This window comes from Carlito syrichta, unplaced genomic scaffold (genome assembly GCF_000164805.1).
Source record: "Carlito syrichta isolate Samal-C Ts95f unplaced genomic scaffold, Tarsius_syrichta-2.0.1 Scaffold93688, whole genome shotgun sequence".
Lineage (NCBI taxonomy): Eukaryota > Metazoa > Chordata > Mammalia > Primates > Tarsiidae > Carlito > Carlito syrichta.
In genome coordinates, this window is record NW_007037784.1 from 111,935 (window position 1) to 130,893 (window position 18,959).

General features: G+C 33.3%; 1 protein-coding gene across 1 annotated transcript in view; it reads right to left on the reverse strand.

The window, feature by feature from the left end:
- The window catches only part of RANBP17 (RAN binding protein 17), a 74,236-nt gene that overhangs the window by 44,839 nt on the left and 10,438 nt on the right, over window positions 1–18,959 (reverse strand). Inside the window, exons 5-12 of the mRNA XM_021713923.1 lie at window positions 16,586–16,651; window positions 12,306–12,410; window positions 9,469–9,634; window positions 8,188–8,261; window positions 5,777–5,896; window positions 3,199–3,345; window positions 2,437–2,609; window positions 182–375 (exon numbers count right to left, since the gene is read on the reverse strand). Coding sequence (XP_021569598.1) covers window positions 182–375; window positions 2,437–2,609; window positions 3,199–3,345; window positions 5,777–5,896; window positions 8,188–8,261; window positions 9,469–9,634; window positions 12,306–12,410; window positions 16,586–16,651 — 1,045 coding nt within the window. The remainder of the gene's footprint in view (window positions 1–181; window positions 376–2,436; window positions 2,610–3,198; window positions 3,346–5,776; window positions 5,897–8,187; window positions 8,262–9,468; window positions 9,635–12,305; window positions 12,411–16,585; window positions 16,652–18,959) is intronic.

An 18,959-nucleotide genomic window follows, 5' to 3' on the forward strand; every position in this document is an offset into this window, starting at 1 on the left:
AAAAAAAAAAAAAAAAAAAAGATGAGGTGCTCTCCCCCAACCCCCGGCAGATTCCCTCTACTGCCAATCTCACCTCCCAACACCCCCCCCAGTCTCCCACTATACAGTGAAATTACTGAAGTGATTAATGATGTTACTTAAGATTCAACATAATATTAATATTCATATCAAATTTACTAACCTTCCTGAATAGCCATGTCCATAGTTATCCCAGAAGCTGAATGCAGAAGTTTTTGGTAATTCTGTGCATTTTGGTCAAATAACTGTACAAGAAGAGTGCATGTCTTTTCATATTCACACCTGCTGACAGTGCACAACTGCTCCAACTGCTGAAACACGGTAGTAGTATCATCCAGTGGATCATCTAAATGATCTCTACAAACATATAAGAACAAGTTTGCAACAACATTAGAATGTGATGTATTTTTATTCACCACAAATAAGCTTTATGTTAAACAAAAATTATATAATGAATAACTAAAAGAGAAATGGATTGGGAGGTAAAAAATAAAACTGTCTATATTTGAAGATGACATGATTATGTACAAAGAAAATATCAACGAACCCACAAAAAAATCTACTCTAATAGATGAGTTTACTACAGTCACAACACACAATGTCAATATTCAAAATCAGTTATTAGTATAGATATATATGAACAAATGGAAATTGAAATTTAAAAAACAGTTTCATACAAAAGTACCAGAAAACATAAAATACTAACTAAATGTAACTGAATGTATGCAAGATCTGAAGGTTAAAAACCACAAAATACTTGTTGAAAGAACTCACAGAAGAGCTAAATAAATTACAGGATACACATGCTCACTAACTGAGAGATTTGATATTGTTGAGATGTCGATTCTTCCCCCAAATTAATCTATAGTTTCAATGAAACCAGTCAAAATCCCAAAATTTCTTTGTAGAAATTGAGAAACTGATTTGAAAATTTACATGGAAAAGCAAAGAAGGCAGAATTGCCAAAACAATTTTGAAAAGTTGGTGGACTCATACTATCTGTTTCCAACGTTTATTATAAAGCTACAGCACCCAAGACAGGGTACTACAGGAAGGAAAGACACACAGATTAATTCAAACAGAGTCCAGAAATAGAACTATGTGTATGTTGTCAATTAATTTTTAACAACAGTATAAAGGCAATTCAATAGAAAAAGAATGGCCTTTTCCTCAAATGGTGTTTGAATAACTGTCATCCATATGCAAAAAAAAAAAACAAAAAAGAACTCAAGTCTTAGCTCAGGTAGCATACAAAAATTAGCTTGAAATAGATCACTAACCTAAATGTAAATTCTAAAACCATAAAACTTCTAGAAGAGAAAATGTAAGAAAATATTTGTGACTTTAGGTTAGATAAAGATTTCTTAGGTATGACACCAAAAACATGATACATAAAAAAAAATTAATTGGATTTTGTCAAAATTTAAAACTTCTGCTCTTTTAAATACTATTACATGAAAAAGCAAATGACAGAGAAAGTATTTGCAAAACACATATATGACTTGCAAACAAAATATACTGGCTGCTCAAATCTCAACATAAGAAAAAAACAAACCAGTTAAAAAATGGGAAACAGATTTGACAGGCACTTTATTAAAGAATACATATAGATGGTCAATAAGCACATAAAAAATGCTCAATGTTATTAGTCATTAAAGAAAAACCACAATGAGGTAATACTACACATCTATTAGAATGACTAAAATTTTAAAAAACTGACAAAATCAAGTATTGGTGAGAATGCAGAGCAAATCAATCTTTCAGGCACTGCAGGTAGGAATGCAAAATGGTACAGCCACTTTGGAAAATAGTGTGGCAGCTTCTTATAAAGTAAAATATACACTTACTATGCAACCCAGGAATCCACACCTAGGTATTTATCCAAGAAAAATAAAAACTTATCCTTGTACAAAAATCTGTACAGGAATATTTACAGCAGTTTTATTTACAGCTGCCAAAGATAGAAACAACTCAACTGTCTAGCAACAGGTGAATGGGTAAACATACTGTGATATATCCACAAAACGGAATACTACCCAGGAATAAAAGGGAAAGCACTACTGACACAACATGGAGAAATCTCAAAAGCCCTGTGAAAAAAGCCAGGCTACAAAGCTACATGCCATATGATTTCACTTAAGCAACGTTCTAGAAAATACAAAAAATTATAGAGAAACAAGACAGATCAGTAATTGCCAGAGATGAGGGTGAGGAGAGGGCCCAAAAGGAACCCAAAAGAACTTTTTGGGCTAATGAAAGTATTTTATATCTTGACTGTGATGGTAGTTAAACAATTGTATGAACTTGTCAGAACACATAAAACTATATACAAAAAAGGGTGAATTTTAAGTATACCTCAATCTTAAAAAATTCCGAGGCGCAAAAGATGATATACAGAAACATTTAGTTTTTCAATACCTTACAACTATGGCAACAGATTCCAAACGAGAAGTGATAAAAGCCTTCGTAATTTCTAGTGCATAAGTGTCTAACAGGTGGGGTTCAGTTGATTTCACAAAAGGAACTGATGCTACCATCCTTTGCCATAGAGTTAATAAATAATGAACACTGTTGGGAGCAAATTCCCAATGCTACAAAAAAATAGAGCAAAAGTTACTTAAAATGACATCATATATTCCTAGAAGAATTACTGAGCAAAATTACTAAACATACATTTTAAAATTAGCTTTTATTCTAGTTCCATAAAAAATGAACACTTAATACAGAAAATATTATAAATTCAGAAAAGTATAATGAAGAAACCAACATCTCTCATTATTTCACCACCCAGAGATGATGACTATTGAAGTGTTACTGCATTTCCTTGTAATTATTCCATGAATATTTTTCAAATTGACATCATGTAGAAAATATGGTTTTATAATCTCTCCCCAACTTACAGAAATAATGTTTCCATAATACAACCCATAAAATATTATTTTATTTCTTCACATGGATTTTACTAGTTTCTCAAGTCACTTTTCAATGGTTAGATATTTAAGTGGCTTCTCAATTATTATTCTAAACATTGCAATGAACTTTTTAATCTAAAACTTCGCAAGGAATATTTTCAGCAAAGTACTCAAACTAATAGATTTTTAAAAACAAACCATCAACCCTTACCAAAAAATTGTTTTAGAACTGTCAACAGTTTAACATCAATTATGTATTTTTACTTACCTGTAGGCTAGTAATAGTAAAATTAGCAATCAATCTGATAACTTCAGGATATTCCGTCACCATAACTAATTCTCCCAGCTGATAATTTGTCTTTAAACGAGCCAAAAATCGACAAAATTCATGATAATTACCTGGATCAGACAAACCCTAAATTATGAGACAAAAATAAAGGCCTTTAAAAGTACTTAAAAACAAACTAACCTGTTGATTAAAAAAAAAAATCAATGAAATTCCAAAGCATCGTATTAAGTCTCCCAATTTTCTTTCTCTCTTTTTTTTTTTTTTGAGTTGAAGTCTCACTCTGTCACCCAGGCTAGAGAGTGCAGTGGTACACTCACAGTCACCCCAGCGTCAACCTGCTGGGCTCAGGTGATCCTTCCACCTCAGCCTTCCAAGTAGCCAGGACTACAAGCACAGGCTACCACGCCCAGCTAATTGGTTTTTTAAATTTACTGTAGAGATGAGGTCTCGCCAAGTTGCCCGGGCTGGTCTCAAACCCACAGGTTCCCAAAGTGCTGGGACTACAGGATGAGGATGAGTCACTGAGCCGGCCAAGTCTCCCAGTTTTCATAGGTACTTACAGTAAGAACTCCGTGTCAACTGAGTAGTTAAGAATGAAAGAAAACAAGTGATTCCTGTTAGATTCAGTATCTTCATCAATGATTAATAACAAAGAATCCAAAGTAGAGAATTTGGAAGAAAGTCTACACCACAATGACTAAACTACAATGTTTGAGAACCTATTATATTATACAAAAAGTATGTACGCACACATGCACTTATGCATGCTTGTGTGTGTGTGTATACTGTGACTTAAACAGAAGTCAACAAAGGACCTGAAAAATATTTAAGATGAAAAATAAGAACAGGCACTTGGTATTTGACAAGCTACATTGTACCCTCACGCAACTCCATCTCCAGGTGGACAGTTATTTCAAACAAATTACCACAGTGTTAGAGAACAAAGTTTAACAAAACACCTACAAGATACAAAGGTAAATTTGGGGGATAGATTAAAAGGATAAAGACCAGCCAAGCACAATAGCTCACACCTGTAATCCCAGTACTTTGGGGGAGGCCAAGGTAAGAAGATTGTTTGAGGCCAGGAGTTCAACACCAGCCTAGACAACATAGCAAGACACTGTCTCTACAAAAAACTCAAAAAATAAGCTGGGCATGGTGATACATGCCTGGAATCCCTGCTACTCAGGAGGCTGAGGGGGAAGAATTGCTTTAGCCCAGGAGGTCAAGGCAGTATAGTGAGCCATGATTGTGTCACTGCACTCTAGCCCAGGTGAAAGTGAGATCCCCCAACTCAAAAAAATAAAAAATAAAGGAAAGACTAAGAAAGGTCTTCCCAGTTATCTGCAGGCTCCTTGAAGACAATGCACACATATTATTATCTCTACAGTTTGAGCACTTTTTAGTATGCACAACAAATGGCATAAAACAGAATTCAAAAAACATCTGTTTCATACTGAAAGTGTCTAAGAAATTTCACTCATAGGAGTTCCATGAAGTAATATAAAATAGTGTCTAACTATTAAGGATAAATTACAAAAAATATCTTGTAATCACAGATCATTTAATACATGTTTGTGATTCTAAAATAATATAATATTCATACTAACTTTTACAACCATGAAACATCACCATGAGGATGTTGGAAAATCATTTAAGAGAATTATCAGGAATTAGCATATTATCTTCCACATATTGGTTAATGACTGTGAGTTAAACAACTAAAAATTTGAAAGTACACTGGCAAAATTCTTATCTATCAGTAAAACAGGTAAATTTCACAGTTACACTAACACTGAAAAGATATAACAAACACATAACCCATAAAATACTTCTCAGAATAACCTGCAAAACCATTTTTGTAGTACAACTTTCTTTTTGTTCAAAGATATGTCCCCCAAAAGTTATTAATAAGAAACTTAGATAAACCTCCTTAAATCATCATTAAACCTTTTAAAATCTGTACACTAATTATAGATATTTTAAACCAAGAACAAAATAAAAAGTAAAACAAAAATATTTTATCTAGGGACCCAAAATCACTCATTAATGGCTTTGCAATTCTCTGAAATGAATATTGCCATTAAAGCTCAGAAGTTAATGTAAAAAAGATTTTAAAATCTACAAACTCTTACTTGTCCACAAGAGGGCAAGAAGACATTATTTCATAATTTAAAGTCACGTATTCTAATATTAACATTCAGATTTATATTAAGTCTTTTGGTTCAGAAGGTAGCTATAACACCAAATTAATCATTTCAGTAGTTTAAAAAGTACAAGCAAATAAATACTATAGTAAAAGACAGAAACATAAAAAGATGAACCTCTTCATGCTCATCTATAAGAAAAAAAGAGAAAAAGAAGTCTGCCGTGGAAACATCAACTTTTTTTTAAACTGCCCATTTCTACTACAAATTGAGATCTGAAGAAGATGAAGGTGGTACTAAATATTTTCTTCCAAAATCATAATAAATTCATAATGGGTTTAGTGTGTTTCTATGAGCAGAAAAACTGTATTTCTATATGCTAAGTATTAATTAAATTACTTCATAAATACCTGAGGGTTTTCAAGTATCCTTTTAACTCCCTTAATTAAATTGCCAAGGTACTTGGCACGTTCAGGACTGCTAAATAAGGACCTTCTTGTCGAAGCAAACTGAACTAAACATGAAAGTGCCTAAAAACAACAACAAAAATTCATTTCAATTTTAAAAGTAACTGTGGCCACATGGAAGGAATACTAGGTTTATATTTTAAATGTATTTAGTTATAATGATAAAAAAAGCATTCAAGAACATACAAATGAAAGCTAAATATCATCAGTCACAACCACCACCCACAATCCTTCTACCCCACCATTAAAACTATTTGTATGTATTACTCTCTAACATTTTTCATACTAAATCTCCCAGAGCAGGGCCTGGACGTGTGTATGTTCAATAGGCTGATTACTTGAAACCCAGTTCTGTTTTTTAATCAATGAACCATATTTTCTACCATAAAGAAAATATGGTTTTGTGGTACAGTATGTTTGGGAAATACTGCACATTATACACTGTATTATCCAGCAAGGAGAAAAAAAAATCCTACACTTAATTCAACAGATCCCAAATTTATTTGGACATGGGATATTTTACACCATCCATTAGTATCTTAAGGAACAGTTTGGGTATGCTTCTGGAAGAGTTGGGTACTTTGTAAAAATTCCTAAATGGCACCTGTGGCCTAGTAACCTTTCTAAAGTTTCACTACGCAGTTTCTTAATTCTAATAGCACCCACTGAAGTCTGTCTGATCATTAAGAGGCCCCAAATTGGCAACTTTCAGGCCAAAATGGCCTACATATATTTTATTTTCCCGTATTCTTTTTTTTTTTAGATTAACATTAGCTGTCAATATTTAAATATTTCAATTAGAAGATTTCACACAAGATGTCTGGTTCTCTTGACAAAGGTGAAAATGGAAACAAAAATCAGAAAATGCGCTTGTTAGATGTGCTCCAATTTCCCACAGCTCTTATTGTTAAATTTAAAAAAAAAATCAAACAACTCAGATGTGCAGGTTTGGGAACCACTAGCATATTAAAAACACTAGCATATTAAGGTCAAAAAGACCTGGGTTTGAATTTTTCTTTATTGCCCTGGGGAAGTCACTTAGCCAGTCTGGATCTGTTTTCTGGAACTAAATATTGAGGACAGTATTATTTTCCTTGTAGGGCCATTTTGAGGATTAAGTAAGATAAACATTATATAATAAATACAACACATCCAATAAATGTTTGTTACAATCTCTCAAAGCAGTTGTTTTTTACTTTATTTGTAGGTACTGGCAATTTTTTTTTGTTTTTTCCCAAAACATAATACAAGAAACCAAGGTTTTTTAACAACTAAAAGTAAGACAGTTTTGGCTGAAAGATAGAAGGCTGTGGTACAAACTGGAAACATGAGTACCCTGTGAAACCCAGTTTAAAAAGTACTAGCTTAGAGAAAACCATGGACTAGAGAAGAGGTATGAACTGAAAGTAGCACTGAAAAACAATGACACTAAAATTTTGTTTTCAGGCTAACTGGCATGTGAACTGTGGGAGAGAAAATCTACTTAAGCAGGATGAGCATATGAAAAGGAGAAACAGAAAAGCATGAAAATGTTCACATAAGAAAAAAATGTGCTAGCTTAAACCCTAGCTTTCAAGAGCAGATGTGATTTTTTTAAAAGAATATTTTTGTAAATCCATTCCTTCCTTTTAGACAACAGCATAACAAATATACCACTGATATGTACATTAAATATGGAATATCTTTTTTCAGGAAATGGCAATACTTGAACTCCTCAAATTTACATAAGCTTAGACATTAAACTTCCAATTTCTTTTATAACCTTGTCAAATCTATTTTAGACTCCTCAAAGATGGAGCCCGTAGTCTCAAAATTCTATATAATTACAGTTTCAAAATGTTTTAAGCATGCAATAGAATTACATTATTTTAAAAATAAATGAAAAACCAGAGTGATAAACACAAAAGTGAGTGAGCAGATCCCCTTCATTTCTTATTCAGTGATCTGATGGGGAATATCTGTCTAAGCCTAAGACAGGGAGTAAGGCGGGGTAAGGAAAAGTTAGAGAGAGGTAAGAGAAGGGAAAGTCCATATTGGGTAGTCAACTGGACTTAGACCCTCTGGGAACTGAGTAGGAAGGAAGATGTATACAGGCTGGTAGGTTGTCCCGGCTCTGGGCAAGAGCTAAATCAATAGCTACTAGTTCTGAGAAGGTAAATGTTGACAAAATAAATAAAATGTGACAAATAGCTTAAACAATACACATCTCAGAAAATATAAGAACTTATTGTGAGAGGTAAACCAAATAGAATACATAAACAGAATTTTTTAAAGTAAATATGTACTATCCCTTACTTTAATGAGATAAAGATCACAGCTACTTTTTAATGAAGTAATAAATGACTTTTACTTACTAACTGAGACAGTAGTGGTGGAAGTGTATGATACAAATTGAAGAAAAGATCCAATGTTTCTGGTTCCAGGAAAACTAGGAAAAAAAATATTTTCTAACATCGATGTAAGACATTATCACACAGACTGAGAAATCCAAGACTTCTGCATGTGGCCACTACTTTCCAGTTAGGTAATTTCTAGCTATTTTCCTTTGAAAGATTAAATAATACAGAGACAGAAATTAACTAGCCAAGTTGTTTCTCATTTTTATGCAGCATCTGCAGTTCTGAAAGAATCTTCTATTTGTATTTGTATTAAAGTAAGATAAACATGTTTAAAAATTCAAGTAAGTATCAAAAAGTAAACAGTACTAAAAAGCTCCTAAGAAAAAATAGCTGTAACCCTACCTCACTCCAACTACCTTTCAACTCTTTTAGCTATATACATACATTTTCAAATAATATTCTATACTACTATTTCTTCATTTGATTGTTTTACTTTAGACATCACTGAATTCCTATTATAGAGAAGTTTTAGTTATCTAACCACTAATCCCAAATCCCCACCACCCTCAACACTCTCTCCACAATCCAACCTCCCAAAAATCTATCCAATATTATCACAATTTATGGAAATACTAATTATGATTTACATTATAATATGTAAATAATATTAACAGCTGAGCTGTGATTATATATTTTTAAAACTCCCTAGACTTAATCAGCATCTTTTCTGTGCTTAGCTGTATATCGATCATTAACTCTTTTCAAATGCTCTGACAGATTTGGGAAATGTTCTTCATGATATTTCCCACATGATCAATAGCTCAAATACCCTATCATTTGCATTCTTCTACACCTACTTCCCAGAGCCTTCAGCTTGAAATAGTGAATAGTTGTTCCCTAACTCTGTCAAACAGCTGTAGCCTTTTTATGCCTGTTCACTACTCTAAGTCACTCTAATTCATTCTCTTTATAACCTTGAAAAATATGTTCACATCTCTTGCCAGCTGTTGGAATCTTTTTCATTCTATTTATCTGAATGTTTCAAATCAGAGCTCTTGATATTCCATCCCAAGTTTTTAAAAGTCAAAATACAGAAATTACTATGATATGAATAGGGGAAAGCCTTTCAATATTGGGTATCAGCAGCTACTTTTGGTTAAAATTCTTCAGAGCCCTATTTTGATTGCCTAGCAAGAAATAAACAAATAAATAAATAAATCCTATATGTAGGGCACCATATTGCTTAATTCTGTGCCTTTTATGCTGACCACTCCTCATAGTAAACTTTTTCCTTACTTGGTCTCCAAGATGTTGGAATCTGTACTGTGCAAAGATCATCTGCAGATTCATCTGCTGAACTGCCAATGAAATCAAAATTAAGGCAGTTAAGGACCAGTTTCAAGACCTGCATTACCAGATTTTGTTGACATTCATCCTGAAGATTTAAAGGTTTGGCCAACACCTGAAAAAAGTTCAAAATCCAGTAAAACACAAATACATTAATAAATTTTCATTCCATGAATTAAAATAATTCAATGCCAAATGAAAATAAGTTTAAAAAAAACCAGTTTACATTATGTTGTTCTACATAGTAGATTAAAATGTAACTTTCTTCAAGAAAAACTGAATCAATTTAATGCATAATAGAACCATATTTGACTAATAAAGACTATAAGAACTGTTGAGTGTGGAAGGACACAAGCTTCTAGAGAACTATCCTGACCCCTAAAATACTGTCTATTCTGACACAACCAAAAAAGACTATACCCTTTAGAGATATATTGTGAAATATCTATGGAGGACATGATATAAAGTTTGGTATTCTGCTTCAAAAATAAAAAAGAAATAATGTAGGTAGGTAGGAATGGATATGAAACAAAACTGGGTATAAGCTGTTACTGTTTAACTGGTTAACAGGTTCAAGAGGGTCTATATACTATTCTATCTACTTTTATGTATGTTAAAATTTTCCATACTAAAAGAAAATTTTTAAAATAATAGAAAGTCTTTTGGTCTAATCTACTGTGGCCATTATCATGTTACTATACACTAGAACTAAAAGAATTGGAAACTATGGGAAATGGTATACTATGCCAATTAACAAGTTTGAGCAGCATGATAGAGTCCCTATGTTATACAAGAGAACACAAATTAATTATGAATTGTGCTATTACTAATGTTCAATAGAGCACTAAATAGCAAATGGGGAAAAACTATTTCCCAAAGAAATTATTAATGTCAACTATCTTGGCTTAACTATAAATAAATGTTGACAGTTGATGAGTTAAGAAAAGTTACCACCATTTTATTTTTCATCTCCATTGAAATATGAACACCACGGCAGATAAACTAATAGTCAGCTACTATAATAAAGAACCTATTGTAGGCAAACAATAAAACTGCTAACTAAAGATATGCTATTAATTTCCCTTTGGATTTTACCTTATCATATGCCCAGTGAATAAAAGTGAGATTTTTTGGACCACAAATAGCCAAAACAATCCTCAGCAAAAAAAACAAAGCAGGAGGTATCACACTTACAGACTTTAAACTTTATTATAAAGCAACAATAATCAAAACAGCCTTGTATTGGTACAAGAACAGGCATACATACCAATGGAACAGATAGAGATTTCAGAAGCAAAATCTCTATTTCTCAACCAACTCATCTTTGACAAAGCCTCCACCACCAACCACTAGGGAGAAGAGAACCTATTCAGTAAAAGGTGCTGGGAAAACTGACTGACCACATGCAGAAGATTAAAACAAGACCCCTACCTATCACCATACACAAAAGTCAACTCTAAATGGATTAAAGACCTAAATGTAAAATCTCAAGTCATAAGAATCTTAGAAAATGCAGGAGACATCCTTCTGGAAATTGGAACTGGCAACCAATTCCTGATCAAAACCCACGTGCCCATGCAATAAGAGAAAAGATAGACAAGTGGACCTCTTCAAACTGACAAGCTTCTGCAAAGCCAAAGAAACCATCAAGAACACAGGGAGAGATCCCATGAACTGGGAAAAAATATTTGCCAATTGTGTATCTGACAAAGGCCTAATATCTAGGATCTACAAGGAACACAGACGTGCCAAAAAGAAAAAAACAAACAGCCCCATTACAAAGTGGGCAAAAAATATAACAGACACATCTCAAAAGCAGACATACGAGCAGTCAACAGATACATGAAAAAATGCTCAGCCTCACTAGTCATCAAAGAAATGCAAATTAAAACCATACTGAGATACTACTTAACTCCAGTCAGGATGGCCATCATCAATAACTCAAAAAACAACAGATGTTGGAGAGGATGTGGTGAAAAGGGAACATTTCTACACTGTTGGTGGGAATATAAAATAGTACAACCTCTGTGGAAAACAGTGTGGCGATTCCTAAAAGATCTAAAAATCGACCTTCCATATGACCCCACAATCCCTCTACTGGGAATATACCCAGAGGACTCAAATCACTCTATGAAAAAGACACCTGCACACGCATGTTTATGGCAGCATTGTTCACAATAGCAAAAACATGGAACCAAACATGCTGCCCATGAAAAGAGGACCAGATAAAAACAATGTGGTATATATACACAATGGAATATTACACAGCCATAAGAAGGACAAAATTATGAACTTCACAGCAACTTGGATGGACTTGGAGTCTATAATACTGAACGATCTATCACAGAAACAAAGAACTGAGTATCACATGTTCTCACTCATAAGTGAACCTTAAACAATTATCATAATACTATAAGAAAAGGATAGGCAGTAGTGGGAAACTGCCAGGGGCGAGGGGGGCACACCTCATCAACAAGGGTACCAGTATAATAAACATTTGTATACCTAACCCTAAATTGTACTCCTCATCTCTAAAATTTAAAATTAAAAAAAGAAAGAATCAAAGTGCAGGTCTTAAAACATATATTTAAAAAATAATAAAACAAAACAAAACAGTGAGTTTTTTCACTTTTTAAAACAGATTTCTGCAAATGTTATTATAATTAAGTCTGTCTACAATATTCTTCAAAAGGCAACATGGGGGGAAAATCTAACTGAAATTCTTTTGAAACTTTTCAAATTTCCAAATTATTCTAACAAGAAAAATGAATTACTAAATAACTTACCTCTTTTAGAAGAGAGCATGCTAGCACTAAAATGTCTTTGAGAGAAGTATCACGAAATGAGGTAGCTATTTTCCTGTGTTTTGCTGAAGGTCTAGAATAATCAACCTAAAAAAACCAAGATGAAATCAGTTTAACCAGACCTACCAAAAAGCAAAACAAAAATTTACTAAGTAACAAAAAGAATGGAAATAGTAAAGAATCACAAATTATAGAACTAAAAGGGTTTTTGTGATTCTACCGTGATGAGTGAGTTGCTTAAAGTTACTCAAAGAATAACAGAAGAGCCATGTTAATAGTCGATGGGTAAAAATAGGTCTTCAGTCTCTTACCTAAAATGCATTCAAAAATACACTATTAACACCATTAATACTTCCTTTTATCAATAGGAAACAACAAACAAAACTGAAGTCTGATACCCACATTAACATTGTGGTGTACAGTTGCTATAGCATTACTGCTTATTCCTGTTGCTATTTGGAAGAAGAAAATAAACCATTTTTCCTGCTAGTGTTTACAGACTTGGAAAAAGTAATGGCTTCAAAATTGATTATCTAGCACTTCCTAAGCCCCAACATACAATTTAGACTATACTTTACTTGTAAGAAATATAACAGAAAGTTGAAATGATTATAAAAAGTAGCTTCAGGAATCTGTATCCAATATGTAAGATTTGAATTAACATTTTCAGTATTTCTTCCTTAATTTAAATCAAATTGCAAAGTCTGTCTCTCCTATAATACTTCCCTCAATACAGAAAAAAGTATCTCCTTAATAAAAATTAATACTAGCATGCAGCATTACAATGACAATTTATAAAGTACTGTTAACATTTTATTTCACTTAATCCTCACAACTAATATGTGAGAGATATATTTTTCCTTTTTTTAAAACATCTGAGTTTTCAAATAAAGGATGATTTTTAAAAATAAATGAGAGAATTCAAGTTTATAAGCACACTATCTTAAACCAGCTTCTCACTACTAACCGTATCCACAATATGGAACAAAGAAACCGGTTTACTGAGCACCTTCTACATGCTGAGCCCTGTGCTAGTAATTTATATAGTTTTATTATTCACGTAAGTAGGTGTAATTCTCACTTTATAAATAGCATGTTTATATCCATTTTAAGGAAGTTAAGAAGTTTGTACAAAGTAGTCAGGGATCCAGCTAATATACAAATCTATGTCTGATCCCAGAGTTTTAAAGGCCTACATGCTGATTTCATTTGTATTACTCAGTTAGATGTCCAATGTTTTGAGAAGACGGGATGCACATCCATTTTCTACTTCATTCCTATGCCTCTATCACATAAGCACAGGATATTTGACTTCTTGATGACTATATGTTAAATATACTTCTTGGTTTCTAAAAAAAGCATGATAACATATATAATCCTCGAAACTTTTATGAAAACTCAACTTCAGATCTTTTTCTTAAAAGATACATTCTGTTACTGACACTACATTAAGATTTACCTGGCTCACATCTGACAACTACAATTAATTTATGAAATACAGATCTTCATACTGCATTGTTCAGAAATGCCTAATAAATCCTAACTAAAATTGTAAATGCCATAAAATTAGGCCAGAGCCATGTATTTCTCCATAGAAGTCATGCATTTTTCACCATATAAAGTCAAAAATCACACTTCAGATCTTAAGCTTTTCTTAAAAAGTACTTGGTAGTAGTATGCAACATATGCCTGGGCCAACTTGTGACAGAAGGCAAGAAAGCATCCAAAGAATGGTGAGAAAATGTCAAATAGACACAAGTCAGCTTGAAAAGGGTGCTACTAGCCAAATCTCAGAAAATTTGAGCATCAAAATAAATAATGCTAGTAATGAATTATAATCTATTAAATAAAATAGAAAACCAGGAATCTATACTAATATAAATCAATCAATTAGCTAAAAGTCTGATGAGGGCAAGGTATTTTCAGACTCTTAAAGCACCTTTCCACAAAATATTATTAATTACAAAGAGGAAAAGAATAAATCTACAATGAGACAGCCTGGTAGAGACCATTTCAATTAAGAGTTAAAAGTGAACATCAGTAATGTGAGAGACAAATCACTGTATGTGCTTACTGGCAGGAGGCAATGAAAAGGCCACAGTATCATTTCTGTGATATTCCTGACAAATACGAAAAAGTGGAATCGAATAATAAGGAAAAATCAGATAAACCCAAACTGAGGAACAATTTACAGAACAACTAGCCTGTAATCTTCATAAATGTCAAGGGCATGAAAGTAAAAAAAAAGATTGAGGAACTTTTCCAGATCAAAGGAGACTAATAAAACAAAAATTAAATGTTGCATAATTCTAAAAGGGCTTTTTTTGCTATAAAGGGCATTTTGAGGACAACTGGTGAAACTTGAATGGAATATAAGTATTAGGTGGTGGTAATATGTCAGTGTTAATTTTCTGACTTCATTGGTTGTATTGTGGCTCCATAAGAGAGTGCCCTTGTATGTAGTAAACACACTAAAGGATTTTCTGGTGGTAGGAATCATGTTGACAACTTAGTATCAAATAGTTGAGGAAAAAGTCTTTGTAATGTATGTACAACTTTTCTCTAAGTTTGTTTATTTAAAAATATATATATTTGGTTGCTCTCTGAGTAACACTTTTATTAGAACTCCACATTACCTAATCTTATTTCATTAACAGTCTAAACATATACATAGCAAACCCTCACCTCCAGGGCAGCTTATTATCCTATTATGCTGAAAAGTAGGAAATGAATCACACAGCTAGTTTTGTTATTTATTTGTTTGTTTGTTTATTTTTGAGTCAGAGTCTCACTCTGTCACCCAAGCTGGAGTGCAGTGGCATGCTCACAGCTACTGAAGCTCAACCTACTGGGCTCAGGTGATCCTTCCACCTCAGCATTCCAAGTAGCTGGAACTACAGGCACATGCCACCACATCCAGATAATTTTCTCATCTATTGTAGAGACAAGGTCTTGCCAAGTGACAAGGTCTTGCCAAGTTTCCCAGATTTGTCTCGAACTCCTGGGCTCTGGCAATCCTCCCACCTCTGCCTCCCAAAGTGCTGGGATTGTAGGTATGAGCCCCTGCACCCAACCAAAGCTGCTAGTTTTAAGATAAGCAAAAAGTTGTAAAATCTAAACAATGGATACATAAGGTTATTATACTATTCTCTTCACTTTGATAAGGTAAAATTTCCATATCAAAATTATTTTTAAAATTTTTTTAAAAGGCTAGTTCTTTGGACATATTTACAAAGTTTAATATGATTATCCCTCACGTAACATCCCTGTCAATACAGTATTATTACTAGTCTTGGATACAGATACATATGTACATATGTGTATACATACACATAACAGCAGAGAAATCTTTACATACTCTGGGTAGACAAGTCAGGAAGGCACTGGCTATGATAAATTAAAAGACCACTTTAAATTTTAGAACTCCTTCTCATAAATCTATAAATATTTTAAAACTCCTGATTGGACACAAGTAGAAAATGGTTATTTTGGATTTTCTTTTAATGCACATGGCTACATTGTTACTCCCAAGGGAGTTTGCAAATGGCCCTGGGTATGTCAATTCTGCCTACATATATATACCTACATGTATACAAACATACCATTCAAGTTCATGACAGTTTTTAGAGTTAAACACTACATTTCCCTTTATTACAAAATTATTCCATATAGACCCCAATACTGTTTTTGTTCTGTTTAGAACCATATTAAGTGCAAAAGTGAACAGGAACAGGTAACAATGTGCTCAGCTGCTCAGCTCATAAAAGCACTGTTGAGGAGATGTAGCTTCTGACACTCTCCTTATTATGGGCTGAAAATCAAGCTATAAAGTGTCAAAGTGCCAAGAGGCCTGATTTTTGATGAGTCCTGCTGTGTATGTACTGTTTAGAATCAATTCACCAAACCAGTTACCTTTTATTTGTAAGTGAATAAAGGTCTGGTTTTCTTTTGCATATAATTTATTTCTTATGGTTAGAAATTACTATATATACAGAGAATAAAAGTGCCCATGAAGCAAGAACCATGTCTAATTATCTGTTCTTCTCAGTACTCGCTACTATTGTTGATGTTTTCAGTAACAATGACAGTATTTCACTATTTAACTACCCCAACAATAAAACAGATACACAAAAAAACTTGATTATCCAGAACTTTATGCCACGTAAAGAAGACTGTACATTTTGCTACAAATAAAAGCAGCAAAGGAACAGCATTACTTAACCAAACTTCCATGTTCCCATTAGATGGAAAGACTTGCTCACCAGGTTCATTTCCTGAGTCAATTCAGAAAGAATTATTACTCCTATTATGCAGTGTTCCAGAGTACCCTTTGGAGAAAATAACAAAGTTTAGCCTAAGTGGAAACAAGTGATTGGCACTTAATGTATAATAACCTGGTAATATTTATAAATAACTAAATACTGAAACATCATATTACTTAATATATTTTTTAAGTAAAGAAAAATCTCTGAGTTCCACAAATAAAATAATTTGTAAATAATAAAATAATTTCAAGCTAATTTTTTTTGAAGGATAAATTTGGGTGCACAGAGTTGAGTGGAAAAAAGTTCACCTACCACAGTGAATTTTAGTGGTGACACTAAAGTGCATAATACTCTACAAAATGTTTCCAGTACCTGTGACATAAAATAAACTAAGCTTCAAAACATAAAAATCTAGTTAAATACTTATTATAAGATCATGAATAAGAATGAGCAAAACATACTTTGTAGCTCTATAAATTTGCTTGAAGCCTACTGAGATGGAAGCATTCAATAAATAATTAATAAATCGCTTAGGAACTAACTCGAATCCTATGATCTAATACCAGACAGGACCATTAAGGCTCTTTTAATATGAAGTATTTGTGCATACCTATAACAATGGCATCTAAAGTACCCAATGCAGTAAACACATGGCTATCAATATGGTATAGTTTTCCATAGCCTCTACAATGTTTTTAATTTAATCAGCTTCCAATTTAATCTCAAAACTTCCAATATATCAAAATTCAGATTTTATATGCACATTACTAACAAATTACCCTATTGCAAAATCACCCTGGAAGTATGAAAATAATAAATGTGACACCCAATTACAGAGTAATCATTTTTAAAAATTAGCCCGGATGACACATTTTTCAAGATTTTATAGTTGGTCATCCCTTCTAACAACCACAAAATTCCAATAATACTGGATCACTTGGTGAATTTTAGCTCAAATTACCTCAGAACAAAAAAATGAATAAGAAAAAGTCTCAGAATATTTGTATTTTAGTTATTTTCAAATTCCCTACTCACTGAAACACTCATCCTCTGTGTATATTAGGTCAATGCTCCTCCAAGTATAGTGCCTTGACCAACAGCTAAAACCAAGCTAACAGTCAGAAAACTCATTTCTAATCTGAAAATCATCTGGTACTGATTCATGACAAAATGAAGAGAATAACAGAATATAACACAGCAAAGTCACTAAATACACTGTTTAGTTCAGCTGGCATTTTTTTACACAGCAAGTCTTTCTCGATGAGGGAAGCACCAAGCTCATTTAAAAATACTCTTACATAAGCTCATTATCTTGTTGCAGACCAGCAATTTGAATAGCACTGCTCTAGATTACAGTATTTCCTGAGTATGTATATATAGAAAGGAGGCACATAAATATATTTGAAGTGAGGCAGCAATTGGGCTGCAATAATACAGAAAAGAGAATATATGAAAGTTCAAGCCATTAAAAATTTAACCAACATAAAATAATTTTTAGAATAAAATTCACAGAAGCTGCTAATACCCAAAGGAACTATGTGTACTATTCTGGAGTATGAAAACACTAAAGTCAATTATTTTTCTCATGATGCAGTGTTAGGTCAAACCACATATCCAGAAAACAAGTGTTAAATATTCTGTGATGATATTATAGTAAACTTTGAAGATGAAACATTTTCTGTTTCTTCTGGTCTTCCAAAACTGACAAAAGCACACTAAAACCTAGCTTCAGATGAACTTACCAACCGCTGAAGAGGTAGCTTAAGAAAGCAAGAATGATTTCATTTCATTCAGTTTTCAGTTTTATTTTAAAAGAACTATAAAGTCTATTCCAGTTTACTCAAATGATTCTTTTTTTTTGAGTTGGAGTCTCACTCTGTCACCCAGGCTGGAGTGCAGTGGCATGCTCACAGCCACCCCAGCATCTATCCACTGGGAGTCAACAATCCTTCCACCTCAACCTTCCAAGTAGCCGGAACTACAGGCATGTGCTACCCTACCCAGCCAATTTTTTGATTTATTGTAGAGACAAGGTCTTGCCACATTGCCCAGGCTGATCTCGAACCTGCAGTCTCAGGCAATCCACTCGCCTCAGCCTCCCAAAGTGCTGTAATTACAGGCTGAACCACCGAGCCCAGCCTACTCTAATGATTCCTGATGAACAATCTTAGTAAGTGGGGGGGGGGGGGTGTGTGCGCTACTGTGTTAGTCAAAATCACAAACCAAACTATCAAGTGAGAAGTTCATCTGTCTTGAATAAACTATCTTTCTGCCCCAATGTACACCAGTCTCCTCAGAGCTAAGAACGTACTTATTCCCATGAAGTTTTAGATGATCAAATATTTGTTAACCAGTTTTTAACAATATGAAT